The sequence below is a fragment of the Micromesistius poutassou genome (assembly GCF_964030765.1).
Source record: "Micromesistius poutassou genome assembly, chromosome: 3".
NCBI lineage: Eukaryota > Metazoa > Chordata > Actinopteri > Gadiformes > Gadidae > Micromesistius > Micromesistius poutassou.
The window spans coordinates 6,815,383-6,841,300 of NC_140273.1; the positions used below are offsets into that span (position 1 = coordinate 6,815,383).

Consider the following 25,918-nt stretch of genomic DNA (forward strand, 5'->3'; position numbering starts at 1 on the left):
CCACACAAAAATCAATCTGTTGCTTGTTGTCTGTAACCAGTGGGCAGCCACCTATCTTGTGGAATATGATCAATAGTCGTATGCTCGCATTTCATATTCATGATTGTTGTAGTGAAAAAAAAAGAGGTGACGGATAAAAAACGATTGGAAGAAAAAAGTTTACAAATGCAATAACGTTTTTTGTTAACAGTACCTAACCTTACGTTTACAATACTTTGGTCTCATTTTAAGTAATTTTGTTTTGTTTACAATACTTCACATGTGTTTCCAATGTTTTCTGGCCTTGTTTGAATCTTTAGTACAGTGCTAGAAGTGTCCGTCTTATCCTCATCTGGCGGGCAACACTGGATGAGTGGGTGGTGTACAGAACGGGAGAGACTTACCTGTGATACACCATTCGAAACTGTGCTGTAATCTAATCCCAAAGAACCCATGGCCTTCTGGATCAGCTTTAGACTTGAGGCACCATGTAGAGAAACTGGATGTGGAGCCCGATCCTCAATAACCGTGATAAACACACAAGGACATTCTGGCTTTCAACAATAATAAGGAAAATATTGCCGAATTGAACAAATTGGCATCTTGATCTGGTCAAAATTTGCAGCATTTTGGATCCAATCAAGTTTCACTGCACAGCAATTGTGAGTTGTTCAAAATATTAAATGTAACATAAGTTATGCATATTTTACCAGGCATCAAATGTAGTGTTTCAGGTAAATAGCAAAGGTAGGTCCCAATTATGGTAACTATGACCTGTTATCTATCAAGACCCATTTATCAAGGTGCTTTAAAGGTAAAAATAAATAAATATACATAGGCCCACAAACAATTGAGTCCAACACTAGCTAGCTTGCAACATTTCGTGAATAAATAAAAGGTACTTAAAGGTACTTAATCTTAAAATGTTGGATCACAGGAGTTGAGAACATAGCCAAGCTAAAGGTTGAGCTATTTATGTAGTGGTGGTTGTGTTGTTCTCTGCAACAACTAGTTATGCAACATTTAACTCACTTACCCCGGGGATAGCGGGGATAGGATTTACCATGAGTATGGGATCCTCTTTGTGGCTTGTGATGTCTAACCTTATGACTCTCCCAAGCTTTATTTTTCACTGTCAACAATGACTTTATTGGTTTTACTTCAATATTCCCTTGTAAATATTAAGACATTTGTGGGTTAGACTAAATGTCAAAAGTAGGGCTGCACTAACTAATCCAAACAAAATGTTTGAACCAAAACACAATCTTTTGTTTTGTTAAACAGGGTATTGTTAGTGTATCCCAGGTGCAGCCTCCTGTGCCTGTTTTTCATTTGAAAGATTCTAGGACATCCACATGGGCCAGAACCTCCAGGCTCTCATATATGAGCAGATTGTTTATTATACGGTTTATATATTCGGTTTACTCCATTTTAGTGGAACGCCAGATTAAATAAACCGTCTTTATCGGGCCTTGTAATTTTAAACACAGCCTTAAATCTGTGTTAGGTCAGGGCATTCATGGGCAGAAATAGAGCTTGGCCCACAACACACATACACACGCAAACACACACACACACACACACACACACACACACACACACACATACACACACACACACACACACACACACACACACACACACACACACACACACACGCAAACACACACACACACACACACACACACACACACACACACACACACACACACACACACACACACACACACACACACACACAAAACCCTCTGCACAACATCTAACAGACATTGCAATTACAGTTCCTGAATTGCAGAGGCTATAAAAAGTAGTTCTGAAGAATGTAACTAGAGAATACACAAAATCAATAATTGGGAGATTTTTCGTTATGCAGCATAGGGTAAATTTATCCCATATATATATATATATATATATATATATATATATATATATATATATATATATATATATATATGGTCAATTAGGCCTTCGGGTTCTACTATAATCCTACTTTTTCTATAAGATATAAACATTATATTAGATTGAAGACTGAAAGATATACCCAACATTCAGACTCCACAGGCAAAATACAAACAACTAAAAGTCCCTTGTTTGAATGTTAAAATTTCATAACATTACATTTTTCATTCTACCACAGAATAGCTGTATACTTGATTCTGATTGTTCTCGCTCCATGTGTGTCCATTCTTTTTCAATAAAAGGACACCTCGGCCTTTCAACAATTGTTCACTAACAGAAAACCCATGGGTTGTTTAATTCCTTACCTAGAAGATGATACCTATTAACTAGCATTTGCTGTAAATGCACTGATTGAAAATGTTGCATTGTTGATGATCATAAAAATAGATCTTTGCAATGTAAGACAATTAACCCAGTGTACGTTTAGACTAATTTATAAATGCATTAACTCTGTTAATCTGACCAAAAATAGCCTGACCAAAGTGTCTCGCCCCTTGTGTGGATGGATGAATCAGCAGAGATTAGCGAACAGAGTATAAAGGACAGCAGGTAGACAGAGCAAGCAGAAAGAAGGCAGAGAAACCTACCTGGAGACATTAAGACAAGGGGATCCTCCTCCAAACACAGGTAAGAGGAAACAGCCTTCTCTCTGAACTACAGCGTCTATTTGTCTTGTCTGGACTCTTTAACGAAACTCTACATCAATGGAATTAATGGCGTGTGAACGCATGCCCAAAACTTTAGGATACTTTAATTGGAAGCCTTGGCATTCTAGAATAACCTGAGGGAATACTTATAGACGACTATACGAAGTAGACTTAGAACCCGCCTGGATCACTTTGTTTGAAAGGAAGCAGTGGTTCATAGAATCAGAGTCAGAAGACATCTTGTTCTCAAGTTAACAAATGTCATTCATTTTAACGAGGGTCTTATGAGGAAACATACGAAGCAGACATGTTTGAACTGGATATCCATGGCCAGTCTATGGTGGTGTACAGTTTGAGAATGCACTTTGAAAGAGTTTTTGTTGACTGCTTTTTGTTGGAGTATGACTCAGTGACTGAGCTCTTGACATTTGAATTGAAGACCTCAGCTTTGATGAAACCAGTATTGGAGAAATACATCACATTAGGTACCACGCATGGCTAGCTAGTCTCACTATTCATAGTTAAATCACTAGTCAAGATCCACTTTAGCTGATAACTTTTACCTGAGGGACCTGAGACACAGTGAACAGCCAGAGTAATGGCACAGAGAGTTTGAGAGCTGGCCCAATCTCATTTTAAAGAAAGTGTGAACTGAACTTCCTCACAAGCTTTGGTGTACAAAAAAAATACACATGTAGTTATTGCTGGTGGTCAATTGCTGATGTGATGTCTTCATGTTTTCTTACAGAATCTAAAACAAAATGGACATTGCTGTTCCAACCGCCGCCGACAAGAAGGCCGCCCCCAGGTTCAAGCAGAGGGCTGCTCGTACCTTCAAGAGCAAGGCCCCCAAGCCTGGCCAGAAGGGGTGAGCTGGGTTAAAGGCACAGTTAGAAACAAATTAGCATTAATATGTTGACAGTCTAACACAGCAGCATTTAAGTACCTTGTCAATTAAATGAACCTGTTAAGAACACAAAGTGAATTCTGCATCATTAGGTAAGACATCACTTGACATCACTCTTTTCTTCGTCCAATTAGATTCGGGGACGACATCCCCGGCATGGAGGGTCTTGGCACTGACATCACGGTGGTGTGCCCATGGGAAGCCTACGGGGACTTGGAGCTCGGGGACCTGGCCAAATATGGAATCGTCTAGAATCTCCCTCCTGTTCCCATTACCGCCTGTTAGTATGATTCTAGAATTGTCGTTCCATGCGGAATGTTTCCCTCTAGCCTACTTCACCAAGGTTCCGAGAGGACTTTTACTGACTGCTGCTGAGGTTGGCCCTACTGCACAAGGCTTTGCCGGAAGATGTGAAACATCGGTGACATGTGTCTAATGTGTTTGTTAATGGGGCCTTGTGAGTGTTTGGAGGCCAGTGAAGGGGCAGCAGGGCAATTGTTCTAAATTTGTCTGGTTTAAATATTTCCCCCACGATATTAATCACCACACTTCATTAGCCGTCGAGATGCATTTGTCTTTCCTTCCTGTTGTCTCCTCCCAACTCTGTCTCTGGAGTCACCGTTGTACGAATAAAGAATGAAGTGATTATTTTATATACATGCATCTATTTTGAATGCTGTAGACCATTCAGTCTAATATCAAATGCTGAATAAACAACCACATTTTTCCCTTGTTCAAAAGAGTTATTGATTTGTTTTCATTCAATAAGTTCATATCATAGGGTGAAAGATCTTACACCAGGCAAACTGAAACGACGGCCAGATGACCCCAGGAGAATAGTGGCCTTTTGATATAATGCAATAATAGTAGGACTTGTCTGATACAAAGTTGGTGTACATAATTGTACAGATTCAACGATAACCTACACATGAGGAAAGCCAGGGGAGGACAGCTTGCTAGTGGTCGTTGGAACACACCAGTAGCTTACAATCTTTGTCTTCAAATAATCAGCCATTTTTGTGTGTCCCACTAACAATACATTCTCAAGAAATACACCTGTTTTTAGTTTGTTTCAAAACTTTATTGTCCATATGCAAGCATACAGAAATGTATTGTCAGCTCGGATTATCCTCAACAGCCTGACAACACAGACAACCAACATGGAGGAGGACAGAGGAAAAAAACAGCAAAGACTGGATGTTAAAGTGCATGGTGGCAGGTCACTACGGTATCCTAGTGTCCTGTGATTTTGTTGAGAATGGTCAGTACAGTCCTGCTGTCCTCAAAGATCCTCAGTTTCCTCAGCAGGAAGAGTCTATGGTGGGCTTTTTTTTTTACTGGGTGGCTGTCCTGAGAATGAGAGGGTCTGGGTTCCTTGCGAGGCAGCTGGATTTGCAAAATTAAAATCACGCGAGAATTCATCTTGACAGGCTTCCAAGTTATGCGCCCATGGCCAGACCACAGTGGTTCGGACCAATCAGCATCTTTATGATTTAGGTGATCCATGATCGACGATGATAGACAGATGTTTCATCCAATCACCTGCCAAGTATTTTCTGAAAGTGCCAGCCCTTTGCCAAACAGTTTCCAAGGAAGACTTCCCAGATAGTTCTGTGGAACAGTCCAACTGGCAGGTCCAGATACTGTGTGGGTGCCCTGACTGTTAAAATAAATGACCTGCTCCACCTCCTGGCCGTTTACATGCAGTTTTTTGGAGGGTTGATGGGACTTGACCTCCCATGTACGTACATCTCCTTGGTTTCGTTGACTGATCAAACAATTCAGAAAGTGGGCTGACATATTAAAAATAGGCGCTCAGAGATTGTGTGTCAGAAAACTGTGTGACCACGGCAATATCATCAGCATATTTAATGAGTGTAAGTTGTTGCACGTGACCGTAAAGGCCTGTACATGCTCGGCCACTGTAGCATGTAAGCAGCACCACCGGGGGTCCATGAGTGGAGGACCCTGTCGCGTACCTGTAGATCTTTCACCTAGATGTTGCTAAACACTGATTGGTGACTTTAGGGTCAGGTCTGCTTGTGCAGCCTCTCAGTTGAGCTAATGTTATAGATAACCTAGCTTAGCTTTGATTCTAATAAACATTGAACTCTTGTACTTGCTTTACTTTTTAAACGTTGGTTGTAATCTATCAGTAAACACAAAATAGGAGATGATTTTGCCAGAATGGTGTGTGAAAAAAGAGTGTGATATGATTTTTCTATCTATCAAAAGAGGTTGTGGACATTTCGGTGGACAAATTGCCCTCTAGTGTACTGTATAAAGGCCTGTACATTAGTTATACAACATATGGACAGGGGACAGGATTTATTCTGAGCATTGGATAGACTTTGTGGATTGTGTCGTCTATTCGTATGGCTCTCACAAGCTTTATGTGTCACTGTCAATTAAGACTTTATTGGGTTTACTTCAATCTTCCTTTAAGTAGTATGCTGTTTTACTGTTGTCCTGGAGTGTCCGACTAGCAATCAAAACTCATGAGTTTCAGTTTGCTTTGAAACTTTATTGTCCATATGCAAGCATTCAGAAATGTATATGCTTGGATCAGAATAGGATTAGTAAAAAAACAACACATTGCAAACAGGGACAGCAAAATTGTAGGACAGCATTAGTGAGTGAGTGAGTATTGTCAGTATGGTCCTGATGGGTCAGAGGGTCTGACCCATCAGAGGGTCTGGTCAATTTGTAATCTTAAGATAAGTGACCTGCTCCTCCTCTGGTTTAGAGAGTTGGTGTTAGCCACATTCAGTTTGACGTGACTCTGATCCAGCCATTGGTTCACAACATCACAATGAGTGACTTAACGTCTCACACACACACACACACACACACACTGCTTACACACACTGGAACTGCTTTTCATCAGTTCCAATTAGGTGGCCTACTCCGTTAATCCGTCCAAAAGTGGACATGAGTCTCTCACTCCTCCCTCCCTGAGGAGTATAAAGGCAGCAGCCAGGTGGTCACAGGGCTGACAGACAGAGACACCTACCTGGAGACATAAAGACAAGGGGATCCTCCTCCAAACACAGGTAAGAGGACGTCTATCTGAACGACTGAGACTTGAGTTCTTCATCAGAATCAATGGCTTCAACACATACCGGAAACCATATCGGTTACAGGATGCTAGTGACTAGAACCTGAAGGTATACTAATAGAATACCAGAGTAAGTAGACTCATTTTACTAGCTTGGATGACTGTATTTTTATGAAAGGTAGCTTCTGTTCATAGTCGGTTAAATTAGAAGTTCTCTTCTAAACAAATGTCAGGTATAGTAATCAATTGAATGAATAATGAATAATGCTGGTAATGGAAGAGGACTGCACACTCAGCAGAAGCACAAGCACATGTGTTTTAAAGTTTACCTTCAAGCCTGATATGGAAGATATGTATTAGCCACACTCAGTCTAACCTAAGAGTTGGATTGTAGTTGTATTGACTGCTGCTTTCAATGTGGAGTGACTTACCTCCAATTGAGATAACTTCTCAGATTTGTGACTATAGGACACATCGATCAGCTGTAGTACAGTTTTATAATAATTTCAGTCATTCCTTTTTAAATATTGTATTAAAACTGAGCATTCCAGGTAAATTCCACATGACAGATATCATTCAAAGCACTAGGTGTAAACCATAACATCCATGCAGGCTTCGTCGTACCTCTTCCATGTTGAAGGATGCCTCTGTGACAGTTTGCTGTTGAGGGCGTACTGTAGATACCTTGTGTGTTGGTGACTGCTGCACTGACATCTTCATGTTCTCTTACAGAATCAAAAACAAAATGGACATTGCTGTTCCAGCTGCCGCTGACAAGAAGGCCGCCCCCAGGTTCAAGCAGAGGGCTGCTCGTACCTTCAAGAGCAAGGCCCCCAAGCCTGGCCAGAAGGGGTGAGCTGGGTTGAAGGAATACTATGGGTTTTTCCACCTGGAGTCTATTTTTACGATCATTTTGGGTCTAATGCAGACAACCCCTTTGAAATTGGTCCAGTATTGAGCGGGAACGCTGCTGCTGAAATCCGCTTAAAAGTTCTTACATAAATTAAGCACTAACGCACTACCATGTAAACAGAGCAGCATTTAATTTGCTTACTAATATTATTAATCTGTTACTAGAACGCAAAGTACATTATACAACATCAGCTACAGTCAGTTAAATTCAGTTCAACTCACTCTTGTCTTCGTCCAATCAGATTCGGGGACGACATCCCCGGCATGGAGGGTCTTGGCACTGACATCACGGTGGTGTGCCCATGGGAAGCCTACGGGGACTTGGAGCTCGGAGACCTGGCCAAATACGGCATCGTCTAGAATCTTCTAGAAACGACTTTCTGACCCTCCCCCTTCATCTCGACATTTGCATTGTTTGTCTCCCTATGACCATGTGAAGGACCCTAGTGGAGTCATACAGCGGACCCTAGTCTGGAGCTACCCTATCTCTGTGTACGTCGTGTCTGGTGCAGACTCAATATCTACACATTGATGTTTGGATGTCTAGTTCACCAAAATTCCTCACAAAGGCAAATGCTATTTAATTAGCAGGAAATGTGAGAACTTTGGTGGCCTTTATCATCTAATATGGTCTGTTTTGTTTGGTCAATTCATTGGCAGCAGGACATATCTTATTTAACCATATCCTCATTATTTATATTTGCCATCAATGTGATAGATGTATTTGTCTATCCTTGTACTTGTCCATTTATTTATCTAAATAAATGTATCTAAATAAATCGATAACGCTACAGGATATGCTAATATTTTTGCATTCGACAGACGATAAAATCAAATGCTGAATAAATTAAAAGTGTGAAACATCCAGGATTTGTTAATTTCAGAACAGCAAACAGGGGGATTGATGAACCTTAACACAACTGAAATGATGACCAGATGTCCCTCAATGTCGTCACATTGACATTTTGTACTAATAGGAGACTGGACAAGTCTTTGACATTGTGTGTGCATAACTGTACAGATTCAATGATAACCTGGACGGGCACATGAAACTGACTAGTCTGGAGGAAAGCCTTCTGGAGGTCGTGGGATTCTGATTGTAGAATGGTTCTAGAACATTTCACCCCCTCACATGATATTCAAAGGTTGGCTTCTGAAGTGTATGTCCCAGACTAGGATTCAAGAGTTGTGGGGAAGGTGTTCGACCCAAAACAGACCCAGTCAGTGAAGATATAGTGAAGTTATTAAGGCTTGTGGTTGCCATACATTTTTCTGCCTTGGGGAAGAAGGGGGTATCTCTGGTATAATGAACTGTTACAGTAGTGAGGACAGCAACACAATTCTGATTGGTTAAAGGGGTGATATCATGCTTTTTCCACTCTTCCCTTTGCTTTAGACTGTTATATGACGTACATTTTTTATGTCTGCTAAGCCAAAAAAAAGTCAGAGCCAGGTGGAGTATTCATGCCCACCGAGAACGCCCCTCAATAAGTGCGTGAAACAGCTTGTTTGCGCTCAAACTTTACTTCTGTTAATAGTCTGACGTCAGACTGTGCGCTGAAGTGCAGAAGTCACACCTCCCAGCTACCCGCACTGTTTACAACTTCTCGGGGGGGTGTGAATTTGCCGACTGATTTTCATATTTTGATATATTTATATATTTGTATATATACATATACGAAATTGACACTATATTTATATGTATATACACTCCGTCACACAAGCAGTACAGTTTGGATGTGTAAATGGACGCACACACACACACACACACACGCAAATACACACACACACACACACACACACACACACACACACACACACACACACACACACACACACACACACAGTAAAACACGCACACACACACACGCACATACTGTGACAACCCGGCCCCAACACCATGGCCCAGACGACCAAGAGGAGTCGTGGTGGACGCGGTGTACCACTCTTTCCCAACAGAGGGAGCCAGGAAGAGCTCCCGCTAATCAATGGAAATGTGGAACACCTGAGGAGCCGGGAGGAAGCATGCTTAAAAGGCAGGCTTCCACACTCATTCAGGGCTCTTCCCTGGGTCACACACGAGGAGTACCCAGACGACGTGGGTGAGGAGAATCCACCCGACAGCGCAAACCTGTGGATGCCGCCATAGTAGTTTTTCCGTTATAGTTAGTGAGAGTACCTTTTTTTGTTTGATTGAAAGTGCTGTGTTGGCTTTTGCACTTATCTGGACTCTTGGGCTGTTTTTGGGACAGGGCAGTGCTCTCTTACAAGCCGGATTGCCACAATACACATACAAACACAAAAAACACACACACACATTCATACACACACAACCACCACCAGGGGCCAGTCACACATCAGCATCACACACACACACACCACATCCAACCTGACTCACAACCACCCTGTCTTGAAGAGGGTTCTGTGCGTGAAGATCTACAGCTTCTCCATGCTTAGAAGGGATTCCCCAGTGGATGAAGGACATGACAGGAGAACGTAAACCTCTCCACAGAAAAAGGAGAGCATGTGTGTGTCTTGACAACAATGACCAAGAATCAGAACCAGCGCCCATTTGGCCCATCAAATGCTTTAGGATTCCCAGTTTGATCATGAGCTTGGTTTAAAGCAGCTGTAGGTACGATTCTAGACTTTGTAAAGAGAGAGGGCAGAGAACAGCAGAAGAGCAACATTCTGAAAAAAGATAATAACAAAAACCCCCTTCTGCCGCCTCCCTCTTTATGTTTCTCCGCCAGTGAGAAGAATTGCATTCACGGCTGGGTCATGGACCAGTCAAAATGGATTCCCCCAAACCAATCAGGGAAGAGATTCCGTGATTGGTCGGAAATGAGCTGTCTAAAATCAAACTTATTCCATACAGAGGCAGGCACACAGTCAACCAGAAAACATATTCCCCCAAAGCATTTCACTAACCGATAGTTGAAATTAATGTAATTTCTAACAAATGACACTCAAATGATAGCTCTTGAATCCAACCTACAGCACCTTTAAAGTGCCAGTATCCTGTTCCACAGTACTGCATGATGAACGCTTGTTGAGAGTGGTAGAGGTGTGTGTAGGATTAGGGTTAAAGATCACTGGGGGTGGGGGTGGGGGGGGGGGGGACACACAGCAATGGGATGAAGCGACTCTGGCTCACGGAATGATCTCTTGTTGTCCTTCAAAAACAAATCCCCCAGCAGCAGTGAGATCACTTCTCCGGCGTCATCGAACCAACGCAGTGCAGAGTCAGCTCCAGTAGGAGGACAGGGGGTGGGAAGGGGGTTCTAGATGATTCTGTATTTGGCCATGTCACCGTTACCATGGACAAATCACCGGGATGTCAGTGCCTGGACCTTCCACGTCGGGGATGTTGTCCCCGCATCGGATTGGACAAAGACAAGAATGATGTCATCATGAGTAAACTAGATGGTCATTGGATAAGAGTGACAGCTCATATATTAGAGAGAAGGAGATGGACAGGAGATGGAGAGAGAAAGAGGGACAGATAGAGCAGATAGACAGATAGAGCAGGCTGTCTTCTGGCCAGGCTTGGGGGCCCTACTCTTAATGGTACGAATGGCTCTTTGCTTGCACTTGAGAGGGGCCTTGTATCGGCAGGGTTTGCAGTGGCAGACATTATGTAAAGTTTCTGCAGGGTAAAAGTTAACTGTTGTCAATACAATACACACACAGTATTAGCTTGAAAGTTCTCAATAGGTCATCAAATGTATTTTGTAAAGCACATACATGATTTCCAAATTGCCTAAGATTCCTTAAACATTTTTTTAACTGTTTGGACATACCTGTCTTTGCGGCTTTAACGCGTGTCTCTGATCTGTTCTACGAGAAGAGAGAGGCCTGCATGTTTTTCTGTGGCTCCTCTGGTTAATCCTCTCTTTCTCTTGACCTCCCCTGCAAGCATGCTACAGGAGGGCTGAGCTCTCGTCAAAACAGATAAGACCCCAGGATAAAAAGTTATAATTCCTTCTCTATTTCAAGGAGGACCTATTTGACGCATGACGCGTGTGTGTGTGTGTGTGTGTGTGTGTGTGTGTGTGTGTGTGTGTGTGTGTGTGTGTGTGTGTGTGTGTGTGTGTGTGTGTGTGTGTGTGTGTGTGTGTGTATATATGTGTGTGTGGGTGTGTGTGTATGTGTGTCATAGAGACAGTCACTCCCGATTATTGTCAATCCACTGCTAAATTCACTTTTGAAGAAGTAGATAAAGTCATATCCCACCTGCCAAATAACAGAGCCAGTGGATACGAAGGGGGGGCATATGAGACCATCAAAGCCAGAAAACCCCAGTCCACCCAAATACTAACATATTTATTTAACACCTGATTAATAGAAAGGTCCCAGAATCATGCAAGGGGGCCCTCATCCATAGAATACCTAAGAAACAATGTTACATTATAATGTTACAATGTTACAATGTTACAACGTTCAAAGCGACCCATCCACATGGAGGGGCATCTCTCTCCTTCCTACTGTCTACAAAATCTTTATGAAATGTACAAAATCTTTATGAAATGTCTGCTTGCCCGCATCATCCCATGGCTTGTAGACCAACTCGGTATCACGCGATTTCGTGCTCATGCACACGAACGGTAATCTATTGAAACGTGTCCCAGAGCACAATTGTCAGACTTTTTTCGGGCTACAGAAAACGAAATGTAAACCAATGCATTTTGAATGGGAGCATTTCTCAGACTTTTTCGTGCTACACAAAACTAAATGTAAACCAATGCATTTTGAATGTGAGCATTTCTCACAATATTTTCGTGCTGGACTAAACAGAGAGAGAGAGAGAGAGAGAGAGAGAGAGAGAGAGAGAGAGAGAGAGAGAGAGAGAGAGAGAGAGAGAGAGAGAGAGAGAGAGGAGAGAGAGAGAGAGAGAGAGGAGAGAGAGAGAGAGAGAGAGAGAGAGAGAGAGAGAGAGAGAGAGAGAGAGAGAGAGAGAGAGAGAGAGAGAGAGAGAGAGAGAGAGAGAGAGAGAGAGAGAGAGAGAGAGAGAGAGAGAGAGACGGGGTGTGTGCAGACAGTACAGTGCACCCTCTTCTTATGTATGTGTCAAAACAACAAATGCATCAAAGGGTAAGTGTAGTGTGTTAGGGATGCTGTGAGTTCCCTGTTTTTTACAGCAGACCTCCTCCAAAACATTTCGTGCTCAGGCTCACGAAAATTTATCTATTAAATCATGTCCCAGATCACGATTGTCTGACTTATTTCGTGCTACACAGAACGACATTTAAACCATAACATTTCAATTGGGATATTATCTTTGACTTCAGAAGGGGTGTGCGCAGATAGCACAGTTCACCCTCTAGTTGTGTATGTGTCAAAACAACAAATGCATCAAAGGGTAAATATAGTGTATTAGGGATACTCTGATTTCCCTGTATTTTAAAGCAGCTTCCAACTTAACTTGTAAAACTTCCGTAACTTACATAACTCACAACTTGTAACTTACGTAACTTACAATTGTAACTTACAACTTGTAAAACTTACCTAACTTATGTAACTTACAACTTGTAACTTACATAACTTACGTAACTCACAACTTGCAACTTACGTAACTTACAATTGTAACTTACAACTTGTAACTTACATAACTTACGTAACTCACAACTTGCAACTTACGTAACTTACAATTGTAACTTACAACTTGTAACTTACATAACTTACGTAACTCACAACTTGCAACTTACGTAACTTACAATTGTAACTTACAACTTGTAACTTACAACTTGTAAAACTTACAATTTGTAAAACTTACCTAACTTAAAACTTGTAACTTACATAACTTACGTAACTGGCAACTTACATAACATACGTAACTTAAGTAACTTACAACTTGCAGCTTTTACGTAACTTATGTCACTGACAACTTGTAACTTAGGTAACCTTAGGTAACTTATGTAAGTTACGTAAATTATGTAAATTACGTAAGTTACATAAATTACGTTAGTTACATAAGTTACAAGTTGTAAGTTACAAGTTAGTTGTAAGTTACAAGTTGTAAGTTACGTAAGCTACACGTAAGTTACGTAAGTTATTTCAGTTACAAGTTGTAAGTTACGTAAGTTACAAGTTACGTAAGTTACGTAAGTTACAACTTGTAACTTAGGTAACTTAGGTAACTTAGGTAACTTACATAAGTTACGTAAATTATGTAAGTTACGTAAATTGCGTAAATTATCTAAGTTATGTAATTTGCGTAAGTTACAATTTACGTAAATTACGTAAGTTATGTAAATTGCGTAAGTTTCAAGTTACGTAAATTAGGTAAGTTACGTAAATTGCGTAAGTTACATGAATTACGTTAGTTACATAAGTTACAAGTTGTAAGTTACAAGTTAGTTGTAAGTTACAAGTTGTAAGTTACGTAAGCTACACGTTGTAAGTTACGTAAGTTATTTAAGTTACAAGTTGTAAGTTACGTAAGTTGTAAGTTACAAGTTACGTAAATTACGTAAGTTACAAGTTACGTAAGTTACGTAAGTTACAACTTGTAACTTAGGTAACTTACGGAAGTTGCGTAAATTATGTAAGTTACGTAAATTGCGTAAATTATTTAAGTTATGTAAATTGCCTAAGTTACAATTTACGTAAATTACGTAAGTTACGTAAATTGCGTAAGTTTCATGAATTATGTTAGTTACATAAGTTACAAGTTGTAAGTTACGTAACTAATGGTGCATTCCATGCAACCCGTAACCCGTGTTTTCACAACCTTCTACCCATGAAAGTGCCCTGGAACGGCAGTCAAACCCGCAACTTACTACCAGTGAACTCGTACCAGATCAATGTACTCCCAGTTCCAGCTCGTAACTTACGGGCTAAAAAGTGTCCCTGGAACGCAGCATTACAATTGTAACTTACAACTTGTAACTTACAACTTGTAAAACTTACCTAACTTACATAACTTACAACTTGTAACTTACAACTTGTAAGTTACGTAACTTACATAACTCACAACTTGTAACTTATGTAACTTACAATTGTAACTTACAACTTGTAAAACTTACGTAACTTACGTAACTTACAACTTGTAGCTTTTACGTAACTTATGTAACTTACAACTTGTAACTTAGGTAACCTTAGGTAACTTAGGTAACTTATGTAGGTTACGTAAATTATGTAAATTACGTAAATTGCGTAAATTATGTAAATTACGTAAGTTACGTAAATTACAAGTTGTAAGTTACAAGTTAGTTGTAAGTTACAAGTTAGTTGTAAGTTACGTAAGTTGTAAGTTACAAGTTATGTAAGTTACGTAAGTTACAACTTGTAACTTAGGTAACCTTAGGTAACTTAGGTAAATTACGTAAATTATGTAAGTTACGTAAATTATGTAAGTTACATAAATTGCGTAAGTTACAATTTACGTAAATGACGGAAGTTACGTAAATTGCTTAAGTTACATGAATTACGTTAGTTACATAAGTTACAAGTTGTAAGTTACAAGTTATTTGTAAGTTACAAGTTGTAAGTTACATAAGTTACGTAAGCTACACGTTGTAAGTTACGTACGTTACAAGTTGTAAGTTACGTAAGTTGTAAGTTACAAGTTATGTGAGTTACAAGTTATGTAAGTTACAAGTTATGTAAGTTACGTAAGTTACAACTTGTAACTTAGGTAACCTTAGGTAACTTAGGTAACTTACGTAAATTACGTAAGTTACGTAAATTGCGTAAATTATGTAAGTTACGTAAATTGCTTAAGTTACAATTTACGTAAATTACGTAAGTTACGTAAATTGCATAGTTACAATTTACGCAAATTACGTAAGTTACGTAAATTGCGTGAGTTACAATTTACGTAAATGACGTAAGTTATGTAAATTGCGTAAGTTACATAAATTAGGTTAGTTACATAAGTTACAAGTTGTAAGTTACAAGTTAGTTGTAAGTTACAAGTTGTAAGTTACGTAAGTTATGTAACCTACGCGTTGTAAGTTACATAAGTTACAAGTTGTAAGTTACAAGTTTCGTAAGTTACGTAAGTTACAACTTGTAACTTAGGTAACCTTAGTTAACTTAGGTAACTTACGTAAGTTACATAAATTCTGTAAGTTATGTAAATTGCGTAAATTATCTAAATTACGTAAATTAAGTAAGTTACGTAAAATGCGTAAGTTTCAAGTTACGTAAATTACTTAAGTTACATAAATTACGTAAATTACATAAGTTACGTAAATTACGTAAGTTATGTAAATTACGTTACAAGTTACAAGTTGTAAGTTACAAGTTAGTTGTAAGTTACAAGTTGTAAGTTACGTAAGCTATACGTTGTAAGTTACGTAAGTTACGTAAATTACAAGTGGTAAGTTACGTAAGTTGTAAGTTACAAGTTGTAAGTTACGTGTTACATAAGTTACAAGTTGTAAGTTACGTAAGTTACAAGTTACATAAGTTACAAGTTGTAGGTTACGTGTCGTAAGTTACGTAAGTTATAAGTTACGTAAGTTACGTAAGTTACAAGTTGTAAGTTACGTAAGTTTTAAGTTACGTAAGTTACAAGATGTAAGTTACGTAAGTGTATGTGTTTGTGTGTATGTGTGTGTATGTATGTGTGTACTTGTATGTTTGTGTGTGTTTTTGTGTGTGATCACATGTGATTTTGCAGTTTCACTGCATTCCATTAAAATATAGAAAAGACAATGTTAACTTCACACAGCTTGTATGAGTTTAATTTTTTAGATAGCACTCATTTAAACTACTTTCAGGTGTGAAAGACTCTGCACAGCTGCTTTTCGCCTTCAACACGTCCTTTGATCAGCAGATCAACATGGATAAATACACTTCCTTCACCACCACCACCAATGCACAGCTTCAGTCAGGGATAGCCATTTGCCTAAATAGCCATTTGTATGCTGATGCTTAGATACTAGCAGTAGTCTCCATGCATTTTGATACCAAAAAGGACATAGCCTACTGCTCCCAAAACAACATGGGGTATACTCCCTCCCTCCATAATTGTATTCTCATTGCATCCTATTATGATCAAATCAGGATTTACTTCATTATTTACCGCTTATGTTTTTGCTTTATGTCCAAAAAGGATAATGATTCTCAGTCCCCTGTGTGGTTTATTATAGCTGCCCCCTCCAGTAATGGTCTTAAGTCAGAGTGGTGGTTCTGCTCTTTCCTTGCATGTAAGCAGTGTGTATGAAGTTAATCTGATGCTGTGGGGGTGTGTGTTTGTGTGTGTGTGGGAGTGGGGGGATGTGTGTGTGGGGGGAGGGGTGGGCGGGTCAAGGTGAGAGGAGGACATTTGAAGTGGGGGTAGTTTAGCATGGTGAACATGCACGCTATATAAGGAGACAGGACAGAAGCCTGGGAGACCCAAACAGGAAGTTGATCTGGGAGCCACCGCAAGTCCACTGGAGACCTTCCACAAGAACAGGTAGGACACACACTTTCACTTTGACAATCATGAGCTTTACTGGGTGAATATTGCATGTGACAGAGGGAAAAATAAACTTACTGTGTACCAGTATGGTATTTGTGGAAAAACGCTGCATCATAGAAATAGGTCATATGAAATTATTCGTGATTATTCATATTTTCTGGGTTCAGTTTTCTGGATTATAGGCTTCAGTGTTCTGAATCAAATCAGGATCAGAAGGAGCCAAAGACGATTTGGCCTTTTGTAAATTATTAGATGGTGAGAGGAAAATTAGTGTAAAGATGTCTCAAGAAGCCTCCTCTGACATTTCCAGCTCTTTCTTTGAAATGTGTTTTAAACCTTTGTACTGCAACTTTCACTCCTGTTTAAAACTTATTTGAACTATGAGGTGTTTAACAAATGAAAGCCATCCACCGACTGGAACCAGCCAGAGATCTCTACTGAAGAAAGAATGGTGGAAATCATTGTTGTTTCCGTAATATCTGACAATCACTTTTTCAGTATAGTGATTCATAATTCAATGATTTCAGCCAATAACCATTTACATTCTGCAGTGTGTTCAGAAGTGAAACATTATGAGAGGCTACAGCGTGTGTGTGTGTGTGTGTTTACGTGTGTGCTCGGGCCTGTGTGCGTGGGGGCAAGGGAAGTCAGAAGGTTAATTGGATTGCAAGCGGATTAACATCAAATGTGTGGCTTGAGAGGGAATCTCCTTACACCAGGGGTTTAGGACTTACACAAGCCACTCGTTATTCAGATCAACTGCATAACTGGCTGACTCCTTTGGCAGGAGTCAGCATACAGGGTCACCTCATGTGGTGACCCTGTATGCAGGCTGTAACCTGGCCAAGACTTATCCTCTTTAAAGCCCAAAATAGAATAGGATCATTCGGCTAATTTTACACCAGGGTTGGCCTAATGTGTTTGTGTTTGTGTTTGTGTGCCCAGGTCCAGCTATGTGACCATTCTGTTCAGTTATTTCTCCTAATCTGAAAGGATTTGGGCAGCAGTTGAGGGAGGGTCGGTGGGGGTGGGGAAGGTGTTAAGAGGGGTGGTTGTACGTACATCAGAGTTAAGTTTACAGAAAAGGAGGGATACATCCAAAGCAACAAAAACAGCTGACATGTTAACAAAACAAATAGACCTGTATTCGATTTTTGATTGTCAATTTTTTTTTTAGCATAAAATGGCAGACCCGGCCGAGAAGAAGGCTCCTCCAAAGTTCAAGCAGAGGTCCACTCGTACCTTCAAGAGCCGCGCCCCCAAGCCTGGCCAGAAGGGGTGAGCAGGCTCTACCGTCGCTCTGTCTCCCGCCGTCTCCCCTCTATCTCCCTCTCCATCTCCTTTTTTCTCATCTATACGGGATGTCAATCTTATCCAATGACCATCTAGTCTACTCACGATGACATCACTCTTGGCTTCGTCCAATCAGATTCGGGGACGACATCCCCGGCATGGAGGGTCTTGGCACTGACATCACGGTGGTGTGCCCATGGGAAGCCTACGGGGACTTGGAGCTCGGTGACCTGGCCAAATACGGAATCGTCTAGTACCCCCTCCCGTGCCATCCAGACCCGCTGCCGCTTTCCTCTGCTCGTCTTTGAATTAAAAACTCCCTCGTCTGTCAACCTAGAGTCTGTTTATACACACAATATATGGCCGTCTACAGATTCAGAAGAACTGTAGATCTCTGATACAGTTTGCACAAAATCCCTTTTTTGCCCCGTTTTAACTTTTGTCTTGACAACAGTTTTGATGTATATTAAAAGTGACAGGGATGTCTATGGGGATTGTCACGCTCTCACACTTGGATAAGTGCTGGTGTTTTTCCATTGTATTCACGAAGGTTTGACAACTGTGGTTAAAGCTCAGCCAGCGTCTTCTCTCCTCTCCTGCCTTTAATCTGACATTACCGTTCAACCCCGTCCGGCGAGATTATTCATGTGTGAAAGTTTTAAGATGGTATTTTTATGCATGCTTGTACATTTTGTAGATTGTGGCAAAAAGTAAACATTTAGTAAATAAATGTCAATATTTTCCCAAGAAACCCCTTGTTCAAAATTGTCCTTATCATATCATAGGTGGACCAATGTTGTGATACTGGATTGATTTATTATTTCTGAGAAAAATGACCAACAAAATAGCTTATGCTAGAAGGCAGCTTACATCTGCACCTTATAAAAAAAAACACAATATTGAAATAACGGGATCTTGATTTGTGAAAAAAAGCAAAGCAACAAATATAAAATATATAATAATGTACACGCTTTCTAAATATATGGATTACAGAAATAAAAACAAGTGTGAAGCTGAATCACAACAAAACATTTTTATATAAAACATTTTATATGGACATTCAATAACAAAACAATGGCAGTCAGGGAAAATAAGAGGGAAACCATCAAAAACCATAGCATGGATAGATGACCACACAGCTAATACGATACAATGAGAATAAAACCATGACTGCAGACTGAATATCCCCCATGCTCTTTTGGAGCAGCCATTTAGTCTGTCAGTGGGTCTTTTTTTTGTTGCAAAACAGCACTGTGCTCTTCGTAGCTGTGCGCTAGTCTCCTAGCAATCAGCGTCAAAATGGCTAGCTCCGTATCGTTAAGTGGTCAAAAAGAATGCAACTGTGCACTGCTCAGAGTCTGAAAATACACAAGGTCATGCAAAACAATTTTCAAACTCGACACGTATCGCTCATGCTGGTTGTCCATGCCTCCAATGGTTAGAAAAGTCCATCTTTGTATATAATTTTTTTTGTTGTAGCACTTCTCAAGTTTAGAACAAGAAGGTGAAGGGACAATTAGCATCTTTGGCTAGGTTTCCTTCAAGAAAAACTAAAAAAAGGAGATATTATTTTCCGAGCACATTCTATAGTAATATGTAAATATTAAAAAGTCAAGCAAAAAAAAACAACAAAACGTGTTGAACAAAAGCCAGCTGCAAACCAACTACAGCAAAGACTTTATCCAAGCCGTCTTAGCTTGGTGGGGATTGAAATGGAAGAAACGGACAAACGATTTCAGAATTAGCTGCAGCATTTCAAACACGGGTTTGTGGTTCTTAAACCACGACCAACAGTTTATTTTTCTCCACCACGTTGAAATATTAACTTTAAATTCTAACACTTTGCGATATTTAAGCCAAACGTGCCTATAGCTGGCTAAAAAATTTTTTTTTCAGCACTGAAATGTAAGGAGCCATGTTAAAACACTAATATAAAAACAAAACAAAAATCATATAAACTAAAATCAAAACACAATTTGCTTAACCCTTGAGAAGTGCCACAGGCCTCTGTTCATTCATCTCCAAAGGGCTCGGTCACCTGTAAACTACAGACACAAGTTTTTATTTTTATTTTAGCTATTTCTGCATATTCTGAAATACAAATTAACCTCATATAATACCAGAGCAAGTCATTAAATAACATGTAATCCAGAAACAGATGAGAGGCCTGTTCTGACTATATGACAAAAGAAAATAAAAGATCCAAAACAAACAAAAATCTGTGAACTCTGCATTGCAACATGCGTTCCTGGTCTCCATCGCTTCTCTGTCCCTTCAGGTAAAGGACAAACGTTTGAGAGTAAAGTTTAACTCACACGAGTATAGGAGCATCCTTTAAATAAAAAGTAGAATAATAGTAACAAGACAGCAATTCGATTACCAAGGATCAGGATCATAATATAAGAATAAAGAATATATTAATAATACACAAGCAGAAACAAAGTGTGCATCCTACAAATCTTTGGAACCAAATAAAACCAAAAAGGCAAAACAACCACATTTGGGAATAGGATTTAGAATAGAGAATTATGAAGAATATTTACTTTCGATCCGCTTGTTGACTCTTTCGTGTGTAACAACTACTGTCAGTTTCTCAACTGTTTCTCCTCAGGAAGACTCATTTTTGCGTGTTTTCTTGCTCTATTAAAAAGACTGAGCATTTTGGAGATTTCAAATAATACATTTCCTTTTTTTCCATGAAGGAATCAATAAAAAAAGGGTGTATCCCCCTTGCCTTCCTGTGGGGATTATAGGGAAGATTATTCAATGATTTGGAACATGAATAAACCAAATCCTCCTAGAATTTAGGCGAGGTAATTGACTAGTGTTTTAAAGTTTGTAGTGTTGTCATGGCAGCCTGGTGACTGGATCTGAGGCGTGGGAGGGGGGGTACACCGGTGAGATGACCCACTCGACCTCCTGCTCTGTGCTCTCGTTTGGATCTAGGTTGTCGTTGTAGTTTATCACATAATGAGTGCAATGAGACTCATTCCAGCCAGGTGAATCAACGCCATGTCATAAAGAGTCCAAGCCAAAACCACATGGTCATGATACAAAAAAAAAAAGTTTATAATAATCATTAAATCATTATAAAGAACGATAATCATAATTTGGTAATAATATTTTTTTTCTCATGTCTAAACTAATTTAATTGCATATTGTAACAATTTAAAGTTTAAAGGTTCACATGTCCAAACACTAAGAAAACGAGGTAAGGTACATCTGAAGTAAGCCCCGCCTCTCCTAGCCTCGCTGAAGTGATGTCTAGCTTATAACGCATCACAGCAGCCGCCATCCCCGCTCCTCTTTTTCAGCACGCGCAGCAAACAAACCAAAACTCCACTCCGCTCAATCAGACCAGTCCCCCGATCCTGGTTTTTTTTTTTCCGGCTTTTAAATGGTTGATGCGGTTTTTTTCGTTTTTCTCTTCAACAAAATACCAACCGTCTCCTAATTCCTAATCGGACCCGCCCCCTGCCCCCCCAATGTTTCCGGTGGTGTTGTGTCGCTGCACGGTATACTTGGCTCGTTTGTTTACTTGGGTGACAGCTGTTCGAATGTCAGTTATCCATGCATGAGTTAAGAGCTTCTGGAAGATCGTCTGGGTCGGCTCCCATGTCTTGTGCTGCTCAGTGTCGGGGGCGGGGGGGACGGGGGGACGGGGGGGATGTGGGGGGGGCGGCGTAATGGAGGGATTCTATAATACAGCCGTGCAATAAAGTAGGCGGCCATCTTGGTTCTTTTTTTTTCTTTTTAGGTCAAGGCCATCCATTAGTCTTAGCATTCCTTATTTGTTGTAGTGTAATAAAAAAAGAGAAAAAAAGGGTGGGATCTCGCTGGAGTGGGATCAGAACTATCTCTGTATACAGGGTGCAGTCCTCCTCCGAACCAACAGAGGGGGCTCTTTCAGAGAGCCGGATGGAAGAAGAGGGGGAGGGGGGGGGGGGAATGCTCCAAGGAAATGTAGGGTCCTTAGTAGGGAGCAAATCTACTGTAGCCTCCCCGGTAGAGAGTGGCCTGGGAAGGATCACACAACATCTTTGGATTAAAAATAAATACCAGACCATTACACAATACTGGCAGAAAAATGAACACACACACACACACACACACACGATAATAATGTCTATAGTGAGCGAGTGAGCGAAGTGAGTGTGTGAGCGAGTGAGGGGGGTAAGTAAGCGAGTGAGTGAGCGAGAGTGTGTGTGTGTGCGCATGTGTGTGTGTGTAAGTGTGCGTCGTCCTACCATGGCTCCGACGCCGTAGGCCGCGGGAGCGAGGGCGGCGTGGTAGGGGTCCGCAGTGTAAACCCGTCCATAGCTGGGAGACGGAGAGACGTCAGCTTATAAATAAAATCAACATGTTCCACCATCTATACAAGTCTTTCACAATCCATTCACAATCACATTTCACAATCAGGCTGTTTGCTCCAGCATGGATCCAAAGTGTGGTGTGGAATTCACGGAGCTACACCAGGCCAGGATGCTAGGAAGTGGTTTGACTCTAGAGAGCAGACAACTCCAGCGAGAGAGAAGCCAAGTCCCACTAGAATAGCCTTCCTGTTGGGAGCTTTTACCCCTTTTTAATAAAACCGTACATGTTAGCGCTTTTATCATTAAAAACATCTTCCAAACAATGATTCTGAAACGCATAGTAAGGTGTAAATGGTGGTTGTGTGATTTCCATCCCTGAAATGATAGCCTGTGGTCTCAGTGAGCGTTTCCTGCCAACTGCTCTCTCCTCGTTGATAGGCGCTTTGGGGGAGCTGTGCAGCGGAGCGGCGCTTCTGCTTCCATTTGGGCTCGGTCCACGACATCTGTGCAAAGTACCGTCGCTAGAGTCTAGCTCATTTTATAGTCCAGGAAGTGCTTGGCTGGGGAGAACCATTAGCTACGTCCCGTCTGGCTCAACTCAAAATCAGCCAAACGTTCCCGATGGCTTATTCACTGCGGGACGACGGAGAGACGCGGCAGGTTTCGGATTCAAACTTTCCACCGTCTGAAATGTTTAGCCAACTAACTCGGAAAAAAAGTAGTCAAATTTGTGCAATAGGTCCCCTTAGTCAGGCTGGCTCCGTGAGGAATGTCCTTATTCTGTCGACACAAAGCACACGGCTATCTCCTGGATCCTTCCCTGTTGGTTGAGAGGGTCAACGCTAGGCTAATGCTCACCGTGTTGCGGGCTGACTCACCTGTCGCTGTAGGCTGCTGCCGCGGCAGCTGCCGCCGCCGCTGAGGGGGCTGCTACGGCTGTCGGCTGGGCGTAGCGGTACGCTGCGTAGCCGCCCTGAGGGGCCCGTAGAGAGACAGAGAGGGACAGAGATGCAGAGGGAAGATTGGAGAGAGATATGCAGAAAAAAGAGGGATGCAGAGAAGGAGAGAAAGAGACAAACAGAGAGAGAGACAGAGAGACAGAGAAAAAGAGAAACAGAGAGAGAGACAGAGAGACAGAGAAAAAGAGATGCAGAGATTGAGAGGGATGGATGGACGCAGAGACAAGGAGAGAGAAAGACAGAGAGAGAAAGAGAGAGAGAGAGAGAGAGAGAGAGAGAGAGAGAGAGAGAGAGAGAGAGAGAGAGAGAGGAGAGAGAGAGAGAGAGAGAGAGATGACGAGAAGAGAGAGACGAGAGAGAGAGAGAGAGAGAGAGAGAGAGAGAGAGAGAGAGAGTAGAGACGTAAAGAAACGACAGGGAGCGATGCAGCGCGAGAGACAGTGAACAGAGGTAGAGAGGATATAATTGAAAGGAGAGATGAAGAACAAAAAAGGGAAAAAAAAAGAAAAAGAGAGTCTCGTTAGTTTTCCTTCGTTTCCGTGCGCTGCGGTGCATCACATGCGCTAAATGTGCCAGCGGACGGTCAGTGAGCAGATCTTAGGGGTTACATTGGGAGGAGGGGGGGGGGGGAAGAAGAAGAAGAAGAAGAGAGCCAACAGATTAACAAGCAGACAAGTCAGTAGACACCGGCTACTGTGGTGCAGCAGAGGCATTCACGCGACACGTAGCTCAGGCTCTGTGTTCGTCTCTCCCTCCACCTCCAACACTAGCACTAGTACACACCAGGGTTTTTTTTAATGGCTTTGCACGCATCCAAGATGGACAAAAGTGGGGTTGAATTTGTTGTGGTGGTTGTTGTTGGGCACGGAGGAAGAGATCAATCATAACCTCATACTGAAGCCCCCGCCCCCCTGTTCCCCTTGCGAAAACCACAACCAAAGGACCACATTCCGTGGAGGAGAACGGGGAGGCTGAGGCCATCGGGTCACACTGAGGTGCCGGATGGACAGCTGATGGAGAGACACAGTGTAGATGGAAGGTAGGGAGGGGGGGGGAGGGAGCGTCTCACCCGTCAGGATCGGGACCCCCCCCAACAAAAAAAAAGAGGAGGAAAAGGAAACACACACACACACACAAAAACAGGCACGCGCACCTTAACACGCTAGCTCACGCTAGCCAGCGGCCACGCAACTAAACACGCATCATGCACCCCAGAACTCTGGAGGTCAAAGTGTACACGAGGCCAAACGCAGCTATAGAGAGAGGAGAGAGAGAGCGCACGCACACACACACACACACACACACACACACACACACACACACACACACACACACACACACACAACACACACACACACACACACACAACACACACACACACACACACACACACACACACAGAGAGAGCACTGCAGGCTAACCCTAGAGAGGGCATTCAGGCCACGCCCCCCCCCCCCCCCCCCCGCATTCAGCATCACCACCACTCACTGGCTACTGGGGGGGGGGGGGGGGGGGGGGGTAGACTAAATAAAGAAAGATGAGTGCAGAGTAGAAAGGAGTCAGGAGGAAATAAATAATTGAGTTTAAGGTTCTAGGAGGATCGAAGGAGGCAAGATAAAAGATGTAGACAGATAAATAAATAAAAAGTGGAGGATGTGGGGTTCGGGGGCAGGGGGGGGGGTGGAGGGTAAGCCTTGTAAGTATGTCTGCATGCCGACATTGATTCAGTTAGCATGCCACAGGTGAAACGGTTTCCGGGAGCTTGCTGGAAGGGGTCTGAATTGACAAGGTGTAAGTGGATATCAGGGCGCCCTGCCCTCCATTACGCTCCCTGGGCCGTCTGTCAGCCCGCTCCCCTGCTGCTGTCGGCTGCCATTTCCTCCGCTGTACTTTATGGATCTCATTTCCCGTCTCACGGTATTAAAAGGAGCACCGCGTGAGAGTTTAAAGCGACGCGCCGTTAGCCGTTCTTGAGGCACCTCGAAGGAGCCGCAGTACGGCTCGTTACTTAGCTGTTACAGCTAGCACCGCGAGCTAAAGCTGCTAACGAATCGAAGGTGACGCTAACTGTTGCCAACAGCAACGGTAACATTTGAAAGGCACGATTAATTGAAAAAACAGTGTCTTGATGCTTGGCCGTTATCTACTTTATTTATTACTGCAAGTATTGTTAAACTTAAGATATATTAAACCTAATGTTAATAGGTTATAGTATAGTATAGTAGAATACAAAATTATACAGCATATAGAAACTACAGATTACCCTACAGATTATCTTTACTTTGGAACATTGAAATAAACAGTGCCCCTTTTAGTAGCTCTTCTGGCTTCATGATAATCTCCTCTGACTTCATAAAAGTATAATATGGAATAGTTTCAAAATAAAATATCTTTCTAAAGCGATTAAAAAATTATCAATTCAAACCTCACCTCATTTTTTCTTTTATTTAAATATGTGTAGTTCATAGACCTCACT

General features: G+C 41.5%; 4 protein-coding genes across 4 annotated transcripts in view; 3 read left to right on the plus strand and 1 right to left on the minus strand.

Moving 5' to 3' along the window:
* Positions 1 to 3,346: 3,346 nt before the first annotated feature.
* Positions 3,347 to 3,744, plus strand: LOC311340818 (retinal cone rhodopsin-sensitive cGMP 3',5'-cyclic phosphodiesterase subunit gamma-like; the record flags this gene model as incomplete). The annotated part of the gene is made up of 2 exons (XM_084465710.1): positions 3,347 to 3,453; positions 3,627 to 3,744. 2 exons carry the CDS (start codon positions 3,347 to 3,349, stop codon positions 3,742 to 3,744), a joined length of 225 nt encoding a protein of 74 aa, XP_084321836.1.
* A 3,551-nt stretch (positions 3,745 to 7,295) lies between these two features.
* LOC311340364 (retinal cone rhodopsin-sensitive cGMP 3',5'-cyclic phosphodiesterase subunit gamma-like) lies at positions 7,296 to 7,822 on the plus strand (the record flags this gene model as incomplete). Its single annotated transcript, XM_084465266.1, has 2 exons — positions 7,296 to 7,402; positions 7,705 to 7,822. The coding sequence occupies 2 exons, from the start codon at positions 7,296 to 7,298 to the stop codon at positions 7,820 to 7,822; spliced, it is 225 nt and encodes a 74-aa protein (XP_084321392.1).
* Positions 7,823 to 18,060: 10,238 nt separating this feature from the next.
* Positions 18,061 to 18,424, plus strand: LOC311341258 (retinal cone rhodopsin-sensitive cGMP 3',5'-cyclic phosphodiesterase subunit gamma-like; the record flags this gene model as incomplete). Its single annotated transcript, XM_084466158.1, has 2 exons — positions 18,061 to 18,155; positions 18,307 to 18,424. The coding sequence occupies 2 exons, from the start codon at positions 18,061 to 18,063 to the stop codon at positions 18,422 to 18,424; spliced, it is 213 nt and encodes a 70-aa protein (XP_084322284.1).
* A 764-nt stretch (positions 18,425 to 19,188) lies between these two features.
* The window catches only part of rbfox2 (RNA binding fox-1 homolog 2), a 15,948-nt gene continuing 9,218 nt past the window's right edge, over positions 19,189 to 25,918 (minus strand). Inside the window, exons 3-5 of the mRNA XM_084465407.1 lie at positions 23,362 to 23,621; positions 22,418 to 22,490; positions 19,189 to 22,187 (exon numbers count right to left, since the gene is read on the minus strand). Coding sequence (XP_084321533.1) covers positions 22,143 to 22,187; positions 22,418 to 22,490; positions 23,362 to 23,621 — 378 coding nt within the window. The 3' untranslated portion in view covers positions 19,189 to 22,142. The remainder of the gene's footprint in view (positions 22,188 to 22,417; positions 22,491 to 23,361; positions 23,622 to 25,918) is intronic.